At 36.9% G+C, this 18,370-nt stretch overlaps 2 protein-coding genes across 4 annotated transcripts in view; one reads left to right on the plus strand and one right to left on the minus strand.

Annotated features, from left to right (window-relative positions):
- LOC107687422 (tyrosine-protein phosphatase non-receptor type 11-like) overlaps nucleotides 1–11,953 on the plus strand; it is a 27,925-nt gene extending 15,972 nt beyond the window's left edge. For both annotated transcript variants that reach the window (XM_016484765.1, XM_016484764.1), the window contains exons 3-16: nucleotides 3,443–3,637; nucleotides 4,597–4,789; nucleotides 4,874–4,990; nucleotides 5,622–5,735; nucleotides 6,108–6,204; nucleotides 6,339–6,418; nucleotides 6,573–6,728; nucleotides 7,155–7,286; nucleotides 7,501–7,655; nucleotides 7,826–7,893; nucleotides 7,980–8,131; nucleotides 8,601–8,701; nucleotides 9,078–9,197; nucleotides 10,454–11,953. In XM_016484765.1, the coding sequence (XP_016340251.1) occupies nucleotides 3,443–3,637; nucleotides 4,597–4,789; nucleotides 4,874–4,990; nucleotides 5,622–5,735; nucleotides 6,108–6,204; nucleotides 6,339–6,418; nucleotides 6,573–6,728; nucleotides 7,155–7,286; nucleotides 7,501–7,655; nucleotides 7,826–7,893; nucleotides 7,980–8,131; nucleotides 8,601–8,701; nucleotides 9,078–9,159 (1,642 nt within the window). In that variant the 3' untranslated portion in view covers nucleotides 9,160–9,197; nucleotides 10,454–11,953. The remainder of the gene's footprint in view (nucleotides 1–3,442; nucleotides 3,638–4,596; nucleotides 4,790–4,873; nucleotides 4,991–5,621; nucleotides 5,736–6,107; nucleotides 6,205–6,338; nucleotides 6,419–6,572; nucleotides 6,729–7,154; nucleotides 7,287–7,500; nucleotides 7,656–7,825; nucleotides 7,894–7,979; nucleotides 8,132–8,600; nucleotides 8,702–9,077; nucleotides 9,198–10,453) is intronic.
- A 2,018-nt stretch (nucleotides 11,954–13,971) lies between these two features.
- Nucleotides 13,972–15,643, minus strand: LOC107687479 (RING finger protein 223-like). Of its 2 annotated transcripts, none has more exons than XM_016484837.1 (2): nucleotides 15,608–15,643; nucleotides 13,972–15,236 (listed from the first exon to the last, which is right to left on the minus strand). In XM_016484837.1, exon 2 carries the CDS (start codon nucleotides 15,190–15,192, stop codon nucleotides 14,548–14,550), a length of 645 nt encoding a protein of 214 aa, XP_016340323.1. In that variant the 5' UTR covers nucleotides 15,193–15,236; nucleotides 15,608–15,643; the 3' UTR covers nucleotides 13,972–14,547. The 2 variants fall into 2 exon arrangements, with proteins under 2 accessions (XP_016340323.1, XP_016340322.1); XM_016484836.1 differs by having other exon boundaries at nucleotides 15,599–15,630.
- Nucleotides 15,644–18,370: the final 2,727 nt, after the last annotated feature.

An 18,370-nucleotide genomic window follows, 5' to 3' on the forward strand; every position in this document is an offset into this window, starting at 1 on the left:
ATTTATTACAGCAATGATATTTTGTTTTCTTTTTAATTTAAACACATTCAATATTACATATATGTATGTAATAAAATGTGTATTTCCATTACAGGTTTAGGTCTTAAATTTCATATAAGGTGGTATTAAAAAGGTCTTAAAAAGTCTTAAATTTAACTTGTTCATGTCTGTAGAAACCCTGCAATAAGACATGTGAGAAGACCATTGCATAAATATATAACTTAGCTGCTTTAAATGATAAATACGGTCTAATACGGACTTTTATTCTAGTGACGATCAATCCAGACCCAGTGTGAAGAGAATGTGAAGTGAAAGTCTATGGAATTGTATAGCATTGTATTGTGTAACCTGAGGCAACCTTGTAGAAGATTGTCTTGCAGCCATACATCTATTTCACAACCCCCTGGTGGTAAATGTATGTTTGACAGTCTGATGAATTGTACAACACTTTTGTAAACAGAATTGTTTAACCCATTAGGTCCAATCAATAGGACATGTGCTCAATATGATATATATATATATATATATATCAATAGGATAGACTATCAGGATGAGATATTCTCCATCTCTCCATCATTCAAAAAACATTTGAAGAATCACATGATTTCGTTCATCATATTTTATGTTTTGGGAGCCTAATGTGAAAAATTGTCTGCATATGTGCCGCCACATGGAGTTCTGGAGAAAAAATATCAGGCACCCTAGATGACCTTCTAGTGGTAAATTTTCCAGGTAAAAGTTGTTATAAGACTCAACAGATGTTTTCCTTTATAGTCAATTTGCCTTGTGTTACTTACATCAGCAAGATTCTGATCATCATACTTAAAATTAGATTTAAACCGTGTATTATGTTGCAGTTCCTAGTAAAGTTACTGGTGAGTAACTCACTCATTTCATTTACTCACCCAAGTCAATTTTACATTCATTTGGCAATTGGCGAGTGTTATTTTTGGGCCCTAAGTGCAACACTTGATTGTGTTAAGGAAAGACGTGTAATTTGGTAGAAAAATAACTGAACACCACTGCCAAATTCATCCCAGAGTTTCTCTAACAAAGAAGAATGACCACAGACCCGTTGATGCTCTTCATTCATAAGCATTTGTTGCTCCAGCAACAGTGATTTTACAGTGACAGACTGCACCTTTAAGCGTGGACATGGAGAGGAGCTCAGTTGCAGTATTGTGTTTCTCTCTTGGTTTCTGCAGAGGCTGGCTTTAGCAGGAAAATCAATGATGAACTCATGCTCGAAGATAAAAGTAGTCAGCAGGCGTCCTTGAATCTGACTGTAGCCAGAGCTCAGTCATTCTACTCTGACTCTGAACATGGTTCAGCCATATGCAAATGATTGAATCACATTCACACATTCTGAACATTCACATTTGGGTTGAAGGAATCTGACAGGGTGCTATAAGTCTATTATAAAATAATAAAATAAAAATAAAAACCAATAAAGATACCAGAACAGCAAGTTGGCAGTTACATTCAATATTTTGTATTTAGTGCACCTGTTTTATGCGATACCAGAAGAGAAAGTTCATTGTGTTTCCATTGTGTTTGCATATTTGATATTTATCCAATTCAGAAAGTACATGAGCATGAGAGTAAGATAAGGTTTTTATGTTTGCGTATATTTTAGGGGAAGTGGAGTGCAGTTGTCTCCACAAATGTCTACACAAGTTAGCTTTTGGGGATATCCAGAGACGTCTCAATTGTAAAAATGATTCATAAAATTATTTTATTTTATATAATATTATGTCATTTTGTTTTTATTTTATTCACTGTTATAAAATAACATTATTTGTAGACTTCACTTAGATATATTTTTCCAGTTGTATAAATAATTGTATTTTATTTACATTTTTTTAAATATTTGTTTTCTTACAATGTTATTCACAGATTTATCATCATTATTATGAAAAACAATAGAAGTGTACAGTATGACTTCATATAGATGAAGTTTAGTGTGTGTGTGTGTGTGTGTGTGTGTGTGTGTATGTGTGTACCTGTGTGTGTGTGTGTGTGTGTGTGTGTGTGTGTGTGTGTGTGTGTGTGTGTGTGTGTGTGTGTGTGTGTGTGTGTGTGTGTGTATGTGTGTACCTGGTATTTATCATGTTATGGGGACCAAATGTCCCCACAAAGATAGTAATACTAGTAAATTTTGACCATGTGGGGACATTTTTGAGGTCCCCATGAGGAAACAAGCTTATAAATCAAGACACCGTGCTGCTCTGCCTCCTCTGTTACCTCCATAATGCAATTACACAGTGAAGAGTGCAATTTCACGAGCCAGGCCAGTGATGGATAGAGCAATGAATGCCTAGAGAAAGCCAGAGAAATGAAATGGGAGAGGAATCATGGTCTCATATTAGATCGGTTGCTGTTTTTCACTTGATTTAGTTTTCTGTAGTTTTTTGTGTGTGTGTTTGAGCTGCATTGCTGTAGGTATGATCTGCTCACGAAGCGTTAAGTTGTGGTTTTGTGCCTGAGCACAGCTGATTATATCTATGCAGGTGTTCCTTTCTGCTTTTTCCATACGCTGCCATTTAAAGCTGCAGAGCAGTTTTTGACGGTTTTGATGACAGTATACCTGAAGTCTACTGAGAGTAATTTTCCATTAAGTGTATTCTATTTGTGATTTTGGTTGCTCCAAAACACTTTGTCCCTCGGTTTTCAACCCCCTTTTTTTCCAAATCTCTAAGGTCATACTCATATATCTAAGTAGATAAGAATGTCTTCAATCACAGTGTCTTAGCATTTTTCTCAAATATAAATTGAGCATTATTTTCTTTTTTTCTGAAGTTCTGTTACTTAACTAATGTGTAAACCTATTATTATTATTATTATTATTTATTTATTATTATCAGTGTTTGCAAAGATCCATCCACACAGCTATGTTCCTTTTAACTCGCATTACTACTGTATTTTTTATTTAAAAGGAACTGAATATGATGTTCACTGCAAAAGATCATGAGATTAATTGTGGTTAATTGTTTTAACCTTTTTTTATCATTTCACATCGTTGTTGTTGTTTTTAAATAAGAAAATAAAACAATTTAATTAATTTGCAATGATAGCTGCATATTTTACAGCTAAAATGTAATTTTGTGATGGCTATCTAAATTTATAAAAGCTTTTGCTGGTAAATCATGGCCTACAGTGCAGATTTACGCACAGATTTGAATTTGTTTATAATTGTCAGCCTGTTGTAATTGATGCTTCAAAGTATTATTAGTCACTCTTGCTATTTTGATAAAACCTCATTTATGTCTGCTAAATAACTGTACCATTGTAAAATATTTACATCAGCATTTAACGTGTCAGTTTTTAATGCCAACCTCCTAACTGTTATGTCTTTTTCATCTTTTCCATCCTGTCTGTCATCCCTCATGTCCTCCCTCCCTTCCATTTTCCCTGTTGTGTCCCATCTGTTTGTTCTGGGCAGGAGGAACGATGAGGTCACCCATATTAAAATCCAGAACTCGGGGGACTATTATGACCTGTACGGAGGGGAGAAGTTTGCCACGCTGGCTGAATTGGTCCAGTACTACACCGAGCAGCACGACCTCCTGCGGGAACGCAATGGAGATGTTATCGAGCTGAAATACCCCCTCAACTGCAAAGACCCCACGTCTGAGAGGTACGGCAGCTCCAGATCCACCCAGAGCACTTAGAGCTTGACAGTGGCATCAGTTTGGGTAGAAGAAATCCTGCCCCCTAGTGTTCAAACCCCAGAGAGGGCTGATCATTGGAAAGGAAGAGTAGCAGACTGATGGCACGTCAGGCTGTGGTTTGTTTGTCAGCAGTTTACTGTGCTTATCTTGATTTCATGACTACCAGTTTGTTTTAGCACTGTGGACCAGGTCCTTCATTGATTCTGTTTGTGTTTGATGTTTATGTGTTAGCGATCCAGTCTCATTTTGGAGTCTAGTGTACTTCGTAACTTCCTTCACCTAAACATATTTGGGTTTGGTGTTTATAGGGCTGCAACATCCTCTAGGTTGTGAAATCAAAGTGAAATATTTCTATACATAAAGCATTATCGATGAAAAACATCATATTTACATTCAAAGGTAATATATGGTTTGTTTTTGTGGTTTTTCCAGTTTGTGAGCGAGTGCCTCTCACACATATCCTCATATCATGACAGCTCACACCGTCTTTACATTTGTTCATTTTCCGACCACAAACTATAGTTTACACTATAGTTTCTATAGTGAAAGTTGGAAATGTGCATTTCAAGTAAAAAGATTCAAGTTTTTGTGGGGGGTGGGGCAGCCATTATTAATCACTTACATTACGATGAGAAGGTTTGCATATGAAACATTGCATGGAACATGTGTGTTTAGATGCAGAGATTATGATTGTTGTTTTTGCTGATTTTTTACTATTTAAATTATTACTATTTAATAGATTTCAAAACACAGATCATTTATTCCAGAAGGAATTCATTCATGGTTTCTGAAAGATCATGTGTCACTGGAAACTGGAGTAATGGCTGCTGAAAGTTCAGATTTGCCATCACAGGAAAAAAATAATTTCAGTGCATTTAAGAAAAACGATTTGTATTTCTGTGCCTCATTGTTTACCGGTTCTCAGGTGGTATCATGGGCATCTCTCAGGGAGAGATGCTGAAAAGCTCCTTACGGAGAAGGGCAAATCCGGCAGCTTCCTGGTGAGAGAGAGCCAAAGTAAACCGGGAGACTTTGTGCTTTCCGTCCTCACTAATGAAGAAAAGCATGAAAATTTAGACCGCAAGACTAAAGTTACCCATGTCATGATCTGTTATCAGGTAAATATGGAATAAAACTTCAGCATTTTCTCAAGAACAGAAAGCTCAGCCTTTTTAAAGAGATATTCTGATCTCTTCTACCAGGATGGAAAATATGATGTAGGAGGAGGGGAGAGGTTTGACACTTTGGCAGATTTAGTGGAGCATTATAAGAAAAACCCCATGGTTGAGAAGAGTGGAATTGTTGTACACCTTAAACAGGTGAGTAAATCAAGCCTGAAAGCAATATATTTTTTCCACACAAACAGTGAATTATGAATGCAAAAAACAAGTATGCAAAATAATATACACTAGCGTTCAAAAGCTTGGGGTCAGTAAGATTTTTTTTTTTTTTTTGACAAAAAAATTCATACTTTTACTCAGCAAGGATTGATTAAATTTATCACAAATATTGACAGTAAAAACATGTTATGTTATAATGGTACAAAATAATTAAATTTCAGTTATTTATTTATTTGTAACTTTCTATTAAAAAATGACTCAAGTAATGACTGCTGAAAATACATTAAAATAGAAAACTGTTATTTTAAATTGTAATATTTCACAATATAATATCAAACAAATCCAGCCTTGGTGAGCATAAGAGACTTCTTTCAAAACATTTAAAAAAAGTAATACAAATTTTTTGAGCATATTGGATCATTTTTTGAAACCTAACATGACCTAACTAACATTTCTGTATAAATATTTTGTTTTAAATGTTTAGCTTGAAGTGTGTTTGTTCTTTAATCCTTTTAATTAATTGCCACTCTTTTAACCCTCATAATTACATTTAAGGTCCTTTTTACATTTTCTTGTTGTTGTTTTATATCTTTCTTTCTCTATGCACCAGCCATTCAATGCCACAAGGATAAATGCAGCAAACATTGAAAACAGGGTACGAGAATTAAATAAAGTAGCTGACAACTCCGAGAAACCCAAGCAAGGCTTCTGGGAAGAATTTGAGGTATTTCTGTCCATATTCATTCTTCTACTCATATTTTCTGTTCATCATGGGATGTGATGATTCAGTCCAGGTTTTGTTTGAAAGAATAGACAGCTTACTTTCCGCTGTAGTACACGCATTAAACCTCAGAGGAGTGTTTGATATGAGAGTTGTTTATAGAAAGACTATCTGCTTGCTGACCTCTCAAACTGCAGTTCCTGTTGGGCGGTAACTGTCTAGATAAATGGGACATTCCTGCAGGGGGTGCTGACTTAACATAACATCTCATTACACAACAAAGTTAGAATGAATACTTTTCAAGGGTTCATTACTTGGTACGTGGAACCACATTTCATCCTTACTTTCTTTATCTTGTCCCCTGTGGTTCTGTAGGTTTTACAGCAGCAAGAATGTAAACTCCTTTACCCCAGGAAAGAGGGGCAGAAACCAGAAAATAAAAACAAGAACAGATATAAGAACATACTACCATGTGAGTTACTCTCTTTTATGTACATTATTTTTCAGGTTTCATAATGGACAGATCTGTTTCATTATTTAATGATAGAGCAACAGGTATCTCCAGGGCTCTTGTTCCTGCTTTGATCATAATTTCCTCTGTTGCAGTTGACACCACTCGAGTGCAGATCAAGGAGGCGGATCCTGACGTGCCAGGCTCCGATTACATCAACGCTAACTATATCCGAGTAATCCCGCCGCTTCACTCATAACGCTTACATGTCAATCTAAATGTCAGGCTTTTGCTGGGTTACTGGAACTGTGATCAATAATTGTACACACTGTATGTTCTTTATAATCTGTATGTTCTGTATAGTCCTTATTGATTGTTTTTTCATTTAGAGCATGAATGAAGAAGGTCGTCATATGGGTGAAGGTAAAGTGTTCATCGCCACTCAGGGTTGCCTTCAGAACACTGTCGTAGACTTCTGGAAAATGGTGTACCAGGAAAACACTCATGTTATTGTCATGACAACCAAGGAGATGGAGAGAGGACGGGTGAGGTCCAGCCCTGGATGAAACAATGTTGTTTTTGTTTTTTTTTTTGTAGATTTGTTGGTTATGAAATTAAATTCACAAGATCTCACAATTTTCTCTGAAATGATCAAAAAAATGCACAGCACATATAATTGCAAAATGTAAAAAATATAAATAAATAAAAATAATTTTATTGTCTTCGTTTAACGTTTCATTTAACATTTTATTAGTTCATTTAACATTTTATTTTTATTAAATATAAAAAAAAAACAGGCAAAAAATAAATGTAATTCAAAATTTGAAAACATTCTTAATGATTCATTTGAGAAGTTTAGTACTCCGTTTTAAAAATATCTATACAAATATTTAAATTCAAAACATCACTATTTAACTAAATGTACAACACAAATATTTTTTTGTAACTGAAAACTGAAATTCTATCTATAGAATAAGTGTGTGCGGTACTGGCCGGACTTAAATTCAACAAAGGAGTTTGGGAAGGTGTGTGTGAAGAACATTGAGGAACACACAGCTCAGGACTACATACGGCGAGAGCTTGAAGTCACACGTCTAGACAGGGTAAGAGCACTCTGATGACAGTTGAGATGATGGTACTGGAGGGCAGGAATGACCTTTGACCTTTTTGTTTACAGTAGCAGCTTGGAGAGAACCTTCTACATTACTTTAGTGACGTGTTATGTTACATTTTTGTACAAGTCCAGTTTAGATGCAGTCTTTTTTCTTAATTTTGTTTAATAATCTGATGGGGTTTTTTTTTTCATCTGTAATAAAGAGAGAGCCTCCCAGGTGTATCTGGCACTATCAGTACCTGAGCTGGCCAGATCACGGTGTTCCCAATGAACCTGGAGGAGTCTTGAGCTTCCTGGAGCAAGTCAACAGAACCCAGAGTGCCATTCCAGAGAGTGGACCAATAGTGGTTCACTGCAGGTATAGCACACCTCACTTATCCCTTTGACTAATGTAGTTTTGAGAGTGCCATAACAAAAAAGAATTGCTGAACTGAGTTGATTATATCAGATGTCAACACAGTTGTTTAAAAATACAACATTTTCCCTCATTGTGCGCTCTATAATCTAAACTTCTATTTGTCATTCTAGTGCAGGGATTGGAAGAACAGGCACAATTATTGTAATTGACATCCTTATTGATATCATAAACAGACAAGGTAACTGTTTTATACAAAATTATCTCTGTATTGAATTTTATGCCTCTTGATGATAAAAAATAACACAACTGAACTGAATCTCTAAGGGTTGGATTGTGACATCGACATCCCAAAGACCATTCAGAGAGTGCGCCAGCAACGATCCGGTATGGTTCAGACCGAGGCCCAGTACAAGTTCATCTACATGGCTGTTCAGCAATACATTGACACCGCTCAGAAGAGACTGGAAGAGGAGCAGGTATTTACACACTTCATTTCACCTGATAATAATGTGACATATTCACTGATAGGACTGTCAAAGTTAATCAAAAATAATTATTTGATGAGTTTGATATTAAAAGTTTTTTGTGCAACTGAGAAAAGTGAAGAGAACTTCTGCATAAATTTTGCTTTCTCCAGTGCCGTTTGTAGGATACAGTATGCATGTACACTACCGTTTAACATTTTGGGGTCAGTAAGGTTTTTCAGTGTTTTTGAATGTCTCTTATGCCCACCAAGCTGCATTTATTTGGCGAAAAATACTGTAAAAAAAAAACAATCCAAATCCAATCCGATTTAATTTTTTTAAAAGACTGAATTGAATTGATTGAAATGGTTAACTGAATTGATTAACTTAAGTACAAAGGAATTTAAATATTTGACATCCCTTATTTATATAAATTAAAATGCATACGTTTGAGATTCCTTGTTTTTTTTTTCTTTTGCAGAGGAATAAAACAAAGGAGAGAGATTACTCTAACATCAAGTACCCACAGATGTCAAATGCCAGAGCCAAGCCAAACATGAGCTCGTCTCGCTCTTCATCTGTGTAAGTGCTGATTTCCTGTTGTGCACGCAAACACACACTTTGAAAAATGGCCCACACAGTGTTGTTACGGGAAAACAGTTAATGAGTTTCTTTTGGTAAACTGTTACTGTACTATCTCCTACACTTCCTCAATTCTAAATGTATTTATTGCTAAGTGAATCATTTTCCGTCAAAAGGGTTCTGACGCTGCTCTGAGTCAGTTGTTCTAGAACAATAAACACAATATGCAACTTCATACAGTACATCAAGTCATAAAATGTGTTTGTAACAGTGTCAGTTTCGATTTTGGAACATCCGTTTTGACCTCTATAATCGAATAGATGTAATTTCAGTCCTCTTTATTTAAGTAACACGCTTCTTTTCAACTCTTCCACAGAATGAACGATGACTCTGGTGTTTATGAGAATTTGAACATCAAAAATCCAAAGGGCTCCACCAGCAGCAATACCAGGAGATAAGATACTGTATGTGGGATGCCGTCTCAGGAACTCTGCGAGTATGTTTTTCCACCCTCGCTCTCACAGTGCTTCACATTGCTGCAGCCATGCTAACATGCACACACACACACACACACACACACACTTGCATCAAGGCTGTTGAAGTAGAGAGAAATACAGTAAGGAACAGATGGGGGTGAGAGTTGTGTCTTTGTTGCAGCCCACCATCAGAAAAAGTATAATCTTACAGAACAGCACTGTATGCCAAATGGCCTTGAAAATAACACCATACTTCAAAGAATACACACAACTACTGATGTTTTCAAATGTTAGTATGCTTTCTAAATACTTACTTTATAAACGAATAAATGCATAAAATACAATCTGTAAAATATAGCAAAATAATAGTAAAGCAATGCATTTTATTATAAATAATAATCATTTCTTGTTTTTCTTTTTTTGTTTGTTTAAAAAAATTCATAGAATTTCTGTTCTTTTGAACTTTCTATTCATCAAACAAATCCTAATAATAATAAATGTTTCTTGAGCACTAAATCCGCATGTTAGAACGATTTCTGAAGCATCGTGTGACACTGAAGATTGGAGTAATGGCTGCTGAAAATTTTGCATTGCCATCACAGGAATATGTGACATTTTAAAATATATATTTAAATTAAAATCAGTTCTTTTAAATTGTCATTTTTCACATTATTACTGTTTTTGCTGTATTTTTGATCAAATAAATGCAGCCATTACTTTTTAATGACTGATGATGACTATTATAAGTATTAATTTCACAGATTTTTACTTTGGTCTTTAAAGTCCCATAATTCATAGGATTGGGAATTATGTATTATATTAAAGTTATGTGTGTAGGCATATCTGACTGAAATCTAGTTAGTTATTGGTAGACTGAATAGCAAAAACATTTCCAAATCATATCCATAGAGTATGTGGTTTGGATTTCAATTAAACCTTTTTTTTCTTTTTTCGGACCATAGTTAAAATATGCAATTTTGTCTTGCAGAATTTGTCGGAAGACTCAAAGGGATGTGTCCATAAAATGTCCATTTTTACTCTTTCTATACTGACAGCTTGATACTCAGCCTTTGTAAAAGAAAGTCATTTGGCATCTTGCTGACGACTACATCATTACTATAGCAACCAGTGTACCGTAGATACACCAGATAATGACTCCACTGCCTGAACTAATGCATCAGATTTGACCATTTGCAAAAGAACCAAGAAGTATGTGTGAAAGTGGCACGATTTTTAAAGAATGCATCCCTAAATGTTCTCTTCCTTTGCTTTGCAGTTCCAGAGGTGCTGTGTAGAAGCACCTGATCATGGAGCGACACTGGATTACAGCACTGCGGGGAGGGGGGCACCAGCAGCACCTACACTGAGGCGAAGCCGCCCAGCTGCTCGGCTAGAGATTCCACCGAAATCTCCAACAGCTCCTCTCTTCATTTCCTGACTGACTACGTCTAAGAAACTCACACTCCAAAACCAAGTGCCTAAGCAGCAGCTGAAATTGTTCTCACAAAGGACGCGTGACTTGGTGCTTTCTCTCCCCACTTCTAGCCTAACAAGCCTCTCTACACTGCACTAAGCTACATGGTGGTTTGTATATGTGTGAAATATACATGAAATATGAATATTTACACTTGTTGACGTAACTTTGGATGAAGCTACGCTATTTCCATGCTGTCTACGGCTGTTTCCAGACCTTGCTTTGTCTACTGGATGTCATCTACTGTAACCAAAGACCTTTGATATATATCTCAGAAGCAGCGGTTATTTGCGCTCCGCTGAGTGATGCTCATGGCACGGTGATATAAGAAGAGGAGTACAACGCCCAGCGTCAAGAATCCCCCCTTTTCTTTTCAGAGCATATGAGAGGTGATTGGTCAAAATAAAGTTCGACCAATGATTTGGATACCTTATGTAAGTAGGTGTTTTAAATGGGCTGATTTGGTACAGTGTGGTAGAATCTATACAGTATGTGCCAATTAGCAGCCTGTACATCATATTCATAAAAGCTTCTGCTTTGATGCTTTTTTTATTGAGCATTACCTCCAAGCTAATGAACAGTCGGTGGGAGTCAAGTGCTACTGTCAATCAAAGGCTTATCAACCAATCAGGCTGCCTCTTCATCGACGTGCTCCTCCCTCTATGCGTCGGCTTTCTTGTTCTGAAAACATCAGGTGAGCCTTTATTAGGTAGGGTTTTGTTTGTTTGTTAATAGTCATTTTGTTTGCAACTATGATTCCTTTAGAGCAATTTTATCTTTTCTTGTGATATTTGTGAATGTGATTATGAAATCTAGACCTGGCATTTTTTTATAGAATGCATTTCTCGTATTTTTGACTATATTATTCCACATTTTCCTCCTAAGAGACACATTAAGCTCTTTTATCACATATAAACAGGGTATGTGTGTATTGCGGTGTTATAAATGGCCCGATAAAGCTCTTTACGTAAATAGTGGGTTGTGATGATTGCACTGAGGAGGCCTTCAAATGAAAAAAAACAAAACGTAAAATGAAAAACGTGGTGTTACTAAACCTCTACAAGGGAGGGGGTACTTCAGGATGCATTTCGGTGGAGACTTTAACTAAAAAGGAGGTAGGCCAGATGGCCTGCAGGCTGCAGCTAAGATTAAAGAAATAGATTTGTGTAGGGTGAAAAAAGTAATTTAAAACATGGCCGTAATCCACACGTAGCTATTATTAGGTGAGGTCAGCAGTGATGTCATAAGATGTTATATATACGTTACCAGGTCAGTAAGTGTTGGGGGTCAGTAAGATTTTTATTTTTTTTTTAAAGAAACTAATACTTTTATTTAGCAAGGATCCATTAATTTATCAAAAGTGAAAATAAAGACTTATAATATTTCAAAAATGTTCTATTTTAAATGAATGCTTTTTTTTTGTATCCATCAAAGAATCCTGAAAAGAAAGCATCATGTTTTCCACAAAAAAATTAAGCAGCACAACCTTTTTTAACATTTGATGATAATAAAACAAAAATCATGTAATACTGAAAACTGGAGTAATGGCTGCTTTGCATGCACAGGAATAAATTATTAGAGACTTCATTAGAGACTTCTGTCAAAAACATTAAAAAATCTTACAGACAAAAAACTTTTGAATAGTAGTGTACATCTTGGCTTAGATAAAGCAGGACATAATGTATGTGATTAATCAGCATGTGACTGTGAAAGACTGTGATGTCATGATCTGAAGGGCTACCGGACATGTTCAGAGGGAGGCCTGGGTCTGCTTCTTTTGCACTTAAATGGATGAAATGTTTGGGTTTTATACTAAAGTACCAGTTTGTTAGACGGTCCAGAAAGTAAAAGCAATGCCACTGCATATGATAATCATTATCCATGGAATGACTGACTGATTGAATGAATTTGTGATTTATGTACCTGATCGTGTGAAAGCAGTGTACTACTGGCATCTGAAAGCTTGGAAGCTGTTTGTCTGCTGTTTAAATTTGTTTTATTTTAAACTCTGTGAAAATGGGTAAAGGGTCAAAAATGTAATGACATATTAAGACTTGAAATTCAGTTTGAACTGCTGCAAGGTAGTGTCTATGGCTGTCAGAATGTCTTTTTGTTCGGACTATTTTTTGTTCATATGCCGTCAGTGTGGTGTTTTGCGTTACAGATCATTCTTTTTCTTTTCTTTTTTTGGTCAGTTGATTTGTTGTAAATTGTACATTTTATTTATTTGTTAATACAGTGATGGAAATATTCACAGCCGTTTTGCATATTATTTTAGGATGATGTTAACATTATTATTATTACTACTGTTATACAAAACATCAACAGTTACAAAGCTTTCTGCTTGCATTATCACAATTTCAAAGACTTCTCTTTAAATTTACTTGAATACTATGTTGGTGGTTTTTTTAATCTCAGTTGGTGACCAGTAGGTTTGACCTGAATCGTGTCGTGCTCATTGTCCTTGTGTGATAAAGACTGTGTTCCCTCTTGCACTGGTTCAGCCTAAAATGCCTTCTGCCCTGAAAGATACAACTGATGTAAAGACTTGCATTTCAAATGACAATACAGGACTAGTTATTGCATAATAAAGCATACACTGGGAACTTTCAACTAATTGTCTTTGACTCATTTCACCTTGCTCCAAACAAACAGTTGTTGACCCATATTTTATTTCCTTCCCGGTTCATAATTCCCTTCTCTCTTCAGAGTTTAATAATGAACATCTTAACATTAGTTTATTTTAATTAAAAAAACGCCTGGAAGTAGGAAACTGGTAAATCATCCCTACAAAACACACACAGTGGATCAGTTTACGTGGGTGTGAGCGTGTTCACTGGACCAGTCACCGCAGGGCTTATGTTTCAGACGGTTATTCTTTGAGGCGTGTTTGTTTAACCGTCCCAGAGCAGGAAGTGATCAATTAGGGCCATGTGAATCTGTTTATCATTATTGTACACTCTTAAAAATAAAGGTGCTTCAAAAGGTTCTTCAAGCGATGCCATAGAAGAACCATTTTTGGTTCCACAAAGAACCATTCAGTCAAAGGTTCTTTAAAGAACCATCTCTTTCTTACCTTTTTGTAATCTGAAGAACCTTATTTCGCCATAAAGAACCTTCTGTGAAACAGAAAGGTTCTTCAGATGTTAAAGGTTCTTTATAGAACCATTTAGACAAAAAAGGTTCTTCTATGGCAACGTGAAGCACCTTTATTTTTAAGAGTGTACCTATTAAAACTGAAGAACATTCCATGACACCATTCCTTGAACTTCCTTGTGTGGTTTACAGCAACAGTTCTTTATTTTTTGTAAACAAAATACACTTCATGGGCTGTAATACAATCAAATAAAAAATATATACATGAATGTACAAGTAAAAAACATTCTGCTTTCTTTGGATTAAGCTGCAGCCAAATGTACTGTTCTCAAGTCCAGTCATTTCAATAGAAATCTGTGCAATCATCTGGAAAAAGTTCTCAAAACAGATTTCACTCATGTTTATGTTGGTAATGCAGATTTGCCATGTTGACCAACAGAAAGCTGCTGTAACTTGCATTTCACATCATTACACTACTGACAATGGACCTTTTTTGCCCGCAAAACTGCACCAAAATTTTGTGACAATACTTTGTATTGTTTTTGCTTTCATTTTGTAAAAATGTTGTTTTGATCAAAGCAGACATTTAGCCATCAATCAGTTTTGTCACACTTCTCCACGTGCTGTAAGGTGACATAATGATTCCGATACAGCTCTTCAGTCTTTACTGCAGTCCTGCTGCTTGCCTTAACTCCTTGAGCACCCAGCAGGCTTTGCAAGGAGGTATGGATGTACTGTAAGCTCACACCGGTCATCCTGATTTAGCAAGTTCAGTAACAATCTAGACATGTCTATCTTACTTATACGTTGACTGTGGTAGTAGAAGGTGTGGTAGTAGACATCTGCAAGTTCTGGGACGCACAACGCATTGAGCCCGTCGTGACGATGCACTGCAGGGGCCACAGAACAATCCCCAACAGCAGCACCATGAGGAATATAAATAGCAGCAAACGCTTCCAATCCATCAGTCGTTCTAGAAGCCCAAGTCGCAGTTGAGTTTGGGAAGAAGATACAGCGCTTTGTCCACTGGCCCCAATATCGACACAGATGCAGAACGCTGGCACACCTGGAATGTCTATTGGCCGCTGGTAGCACAGCCTCTCCCCGTCCAGCCACACCTGCTCCTCTTGCTGCTGGTGGACGGGCAGACGACACAGCACCTCCTGGCTGGTGGTCAAAGCCGGAGGCCCCTTTTTTGGGATGGTAGTGGGCTGGCGGCAAAAGGGGCAGGAGATTTTAGAGTTTTGGGGGTCCATGGAGGTGGTCATAATGCGGGAAAGGCACTCGAGGCAGAAGGTGTGAGTGCAGTCCAACCGTTTTGGCGTTTTGAAGACGTTGTCATAGGTGTTGAAGCAGATGGAGCACTCGGGATGAGAGCTCACCCTCTCCAGGTCTGTTTCCAGCGGGACCACCTGGGTGTGCCACACCGCAGGGCTCGGCTCCATCTCACTGGAGTATGGTCTTCCACTCTCTTACTCGTGAGGATTCACTGGAACAAGCGAGACAAACCTCTCAAAATCACCTCTAGGTTCATTCCATAGGCTCTAAACCAAAACTAGGGCACAGCTTACATTTACCGCCATGCAGGTGATTTATGATTGTTTGCATGTGGACAGCACTGAGAATAAATACACATTTCTATGGACATTACAGTGCAAACAGAAATGGTACACTGAACAAGAAACCCAAGCAAGAAGATGGATTCAAAGTCATTATCATGCCTTTGTATGATGCCCTTTAAACAAATTAACTGTGACTTTGAGTTGGTCATCAGTTCTACAAAGAACTTGTTTCTGTGCATTCACTGTTACAAATTGTATTGCATTGTTTTGTTTCAAATTATTTGCCCACCTGCGTTACCTTGCTTTAGACCAGGGGTGTCAAACTCAGTTCCTGGAGGGCCGGAGCCCTGCAGAGTTTAGTTCCAAAAGGACTTGATTAGTTGGATCAGGTGTGTTTAATTAGGGTTGAATCTAAACTCTGCAGGGCTCCGGCCCTCCAGGAATTGAGTTTGACACTCCTGCTTTAGACCATACACTATTAAAGTTTTTTTTTTTTCAATGGTTCTTTGTAGCATTTAATTTTTTTTTTTTACTGCTTTGGAGATTACAGTTCTTGATAGTTTTTCAGATAAATATATTGGTTTCTGGGTTGATGCACCAGTACATGGTGTTTTCTAAAGACGTATACAATAAAAAGTTCTTAAAAAGGTTTTTCAGTGGTTCTTTGCTAAACTTTAGGTTCAGCAAAGAACCATTTTTCTCTGTATACACTAAAAATAAAGGTTCTTTACGTGCATCAATGGTACTATGAAGAACCTTTGTTGTTGAACAAGGTTATTGTGGAAAGAGTTTCTTTAGGTTATTAAAATATGCTTCACACAAAGAAAAATGGTGGTTTTAAGAACTTCTTATTAAGAACCATGGGCCTCATTTATAAAACGTGCGCTTTCTACGCAGTATTTTATAAATGAGGCCCCATATCTTCGCTCATTTATAGTGTCCAAAAGTTCTTGGTTTTCAGAATAACTAGAGAATAAAAAGTTTATAAGGTTCTGTGGCATTAACTTGTAAAAAGGTTTTGGTTCTAATTATGATCTATTTTTAAGGATGTACAGAAGTTTAGTAAAGGACAAGACCGCATGAAACACCCGTGCTTACAATGTTGGTAAGACACAGACTGCTTTGTTGTCCTTGTTCTGCCAACGTCAGCACTACTGTCCTTCAGAAACCCTTTCAGCACAATAAGGCTCTCTAAAAGTCATCGCTCCACTGGTCCTGGCATTTGGAGCTGAGAAGAATTTTATCAACAAGGTGACTCTAAAGCTCACTACATTGTATAATACAGTGAAGTATTTTGCACAGCCCATCCTGAGCTAAATAATATGTGCATCTAATCCAGCCCTTCTTTTAAGTGGTTTTGTGCCTGCACAAGTTCAGGTGGGGGTTTGGTTGAGAGCAGATGGCCTGTTCACAAGCCCTGCAGGGCAGACCTATGTGTATGTGTGTGCATGTGTGTGTTTATTTCTCCATCCTTGCACTGCACAATGCTCCTGTTTGTTCTCCATTATATTGGTCTGGCTTTGGCATTCCTGGAGAACAGGCCGGTGCCCAGGGAGCCAGTCTCTCAGCACTGTGTAAAACCCCCAGACTCAAAGACATGGCCTCAAGAACACCTGCGGTCCGAGTCCTTTCTGTTTATCTCCTTTCATGACCTACACCTCAACGCAAAACTGTTTGACCACCATTAGTGCACGAGTTCTTTGTTATTCATTAACTCAACCGCCTCTGTTGTTCCCCAGGCAAACACACTAAGGGTTGACAATGTTCTTGACCTGATTCTCCTTCCCTGTGTGCAACGGGCCCCGATGCTTGAACTTTCACATGACGCTCTCAAATCTACAGATTGTTTGATAACAAGAACCATTAGGGAAGGGTTTGAAAGTAGCTCCACTACTTTTATATAATGTCTAGGTTGAAGCCCAAGGACAAAACTGCAGTTAGCTAATGCACAGATTATGTGCTTTTAAACGGTTTAGGTGAAGCCCTGTTGACCCCTAGATTTTGGTCTCCCTAATTTCATTTGCCTAAAAATGGCTTCACCAGCATTCTGTCAGTTTATTTAGTGTGGGCATTTTGTGTGCATGTCTGTTTTGACATCAACAATGAAAATACCCTGAGAATTTCAAATTCTAAATGCATATTTTATCCATTGATATGCGCATTGTACTTTGTCTTAAAATCCTTAAACTATGTACAATTTATTGCTACCTTATTAGTTATTATTCTAATTTTAATATGTAATTTTTTTAATTTATCTTTATTAGTCTATATTGGATATGTAATTGTTCATGCACTTTAAAAACGCTAATAATTTAATAAGAATTACACTGTTTTGAGCAAAAATCTAAATAAATATCCATTTTCCATAATGTACATTATAATGTTGAGATGCTTAAATTCCCTTGTAGTATTTAAAGCAAGTTTATTTTTCTTATTTGTTTTTCTTTTTTAGTGTTTTATTTTCTCAACCTATTTTTTTATTTTTTCTTCTTTTTTAGTCTGGTTTTATGATCAGATTTTTTTATTAGTATTGTATTGTTATGCATATGTGGATTGTAAACTCTAAACGTTTTATCAGACCTCTGAGAATACTTTGTGTGCTCCACTTTGACTTGCAGTAACTTCACTTTACTCTCCAATATTGTATATCTTACTCTATATTATTCTCCAGTCTTCTCAAACAAGATTAGAATCACACAATATAGGCAGTTAAAGTTAACGTCCCTTGGGGCATTGAGTAACCCATCCAGTTTTTCTTCACTTCAGTTCTATTTCCAAACGGCTGCCCTTCTGTATATCAGCCGAAGTACCGCCACATGTGGCAGACAATATTGCACATGTTCTTACCTGTTCTGATAACTTGAGCTCTAGTGTTATCCTTGTTCCAATTATTCCTCTTTTATCTTCTCATCACTTTGCCTCCCTAAGGACACAAATGCATTATCAGCTCTGGAGCTGTCAGCAATCCTTTTGATAATGTAATGTCCTCCTCTTAGGAGTCTGTTAAAAGTGAAGCTGAATACAGGTGGGCTGCCGGTGCCTGTCGCGCTCCTTCTCAGTG

The sequence above is a fragment of the Sinocyclocheilus anshuiensis genome, unplaced genomic scaffold, assembly GCF_001515605.1.
Source record: "Sinocyclocheilus anshuiensis isolate Anshui unplaced genomic scaffold, SAMN03320099.WGS_v1.1 scaffold1114, whole genome shotgun sequence".
NCBI classification, from domain to species: Eukaryota; Metazoa; Chordata; class Actinopteri; order Cypriniformes; family Cyprinidae; genus Sinocyclocheilus; species Sinocyclocheilus anshuiensis.

Coding starts and splice junctions, on each gene's coding strand:
- LOC107687479 (XM_016484837.1), bottom strand. CDS start 15,192: ATGGAGCCGAGCCCTGCGGTGTGGCACACCCAGGTGGTCCCGCTGGAA.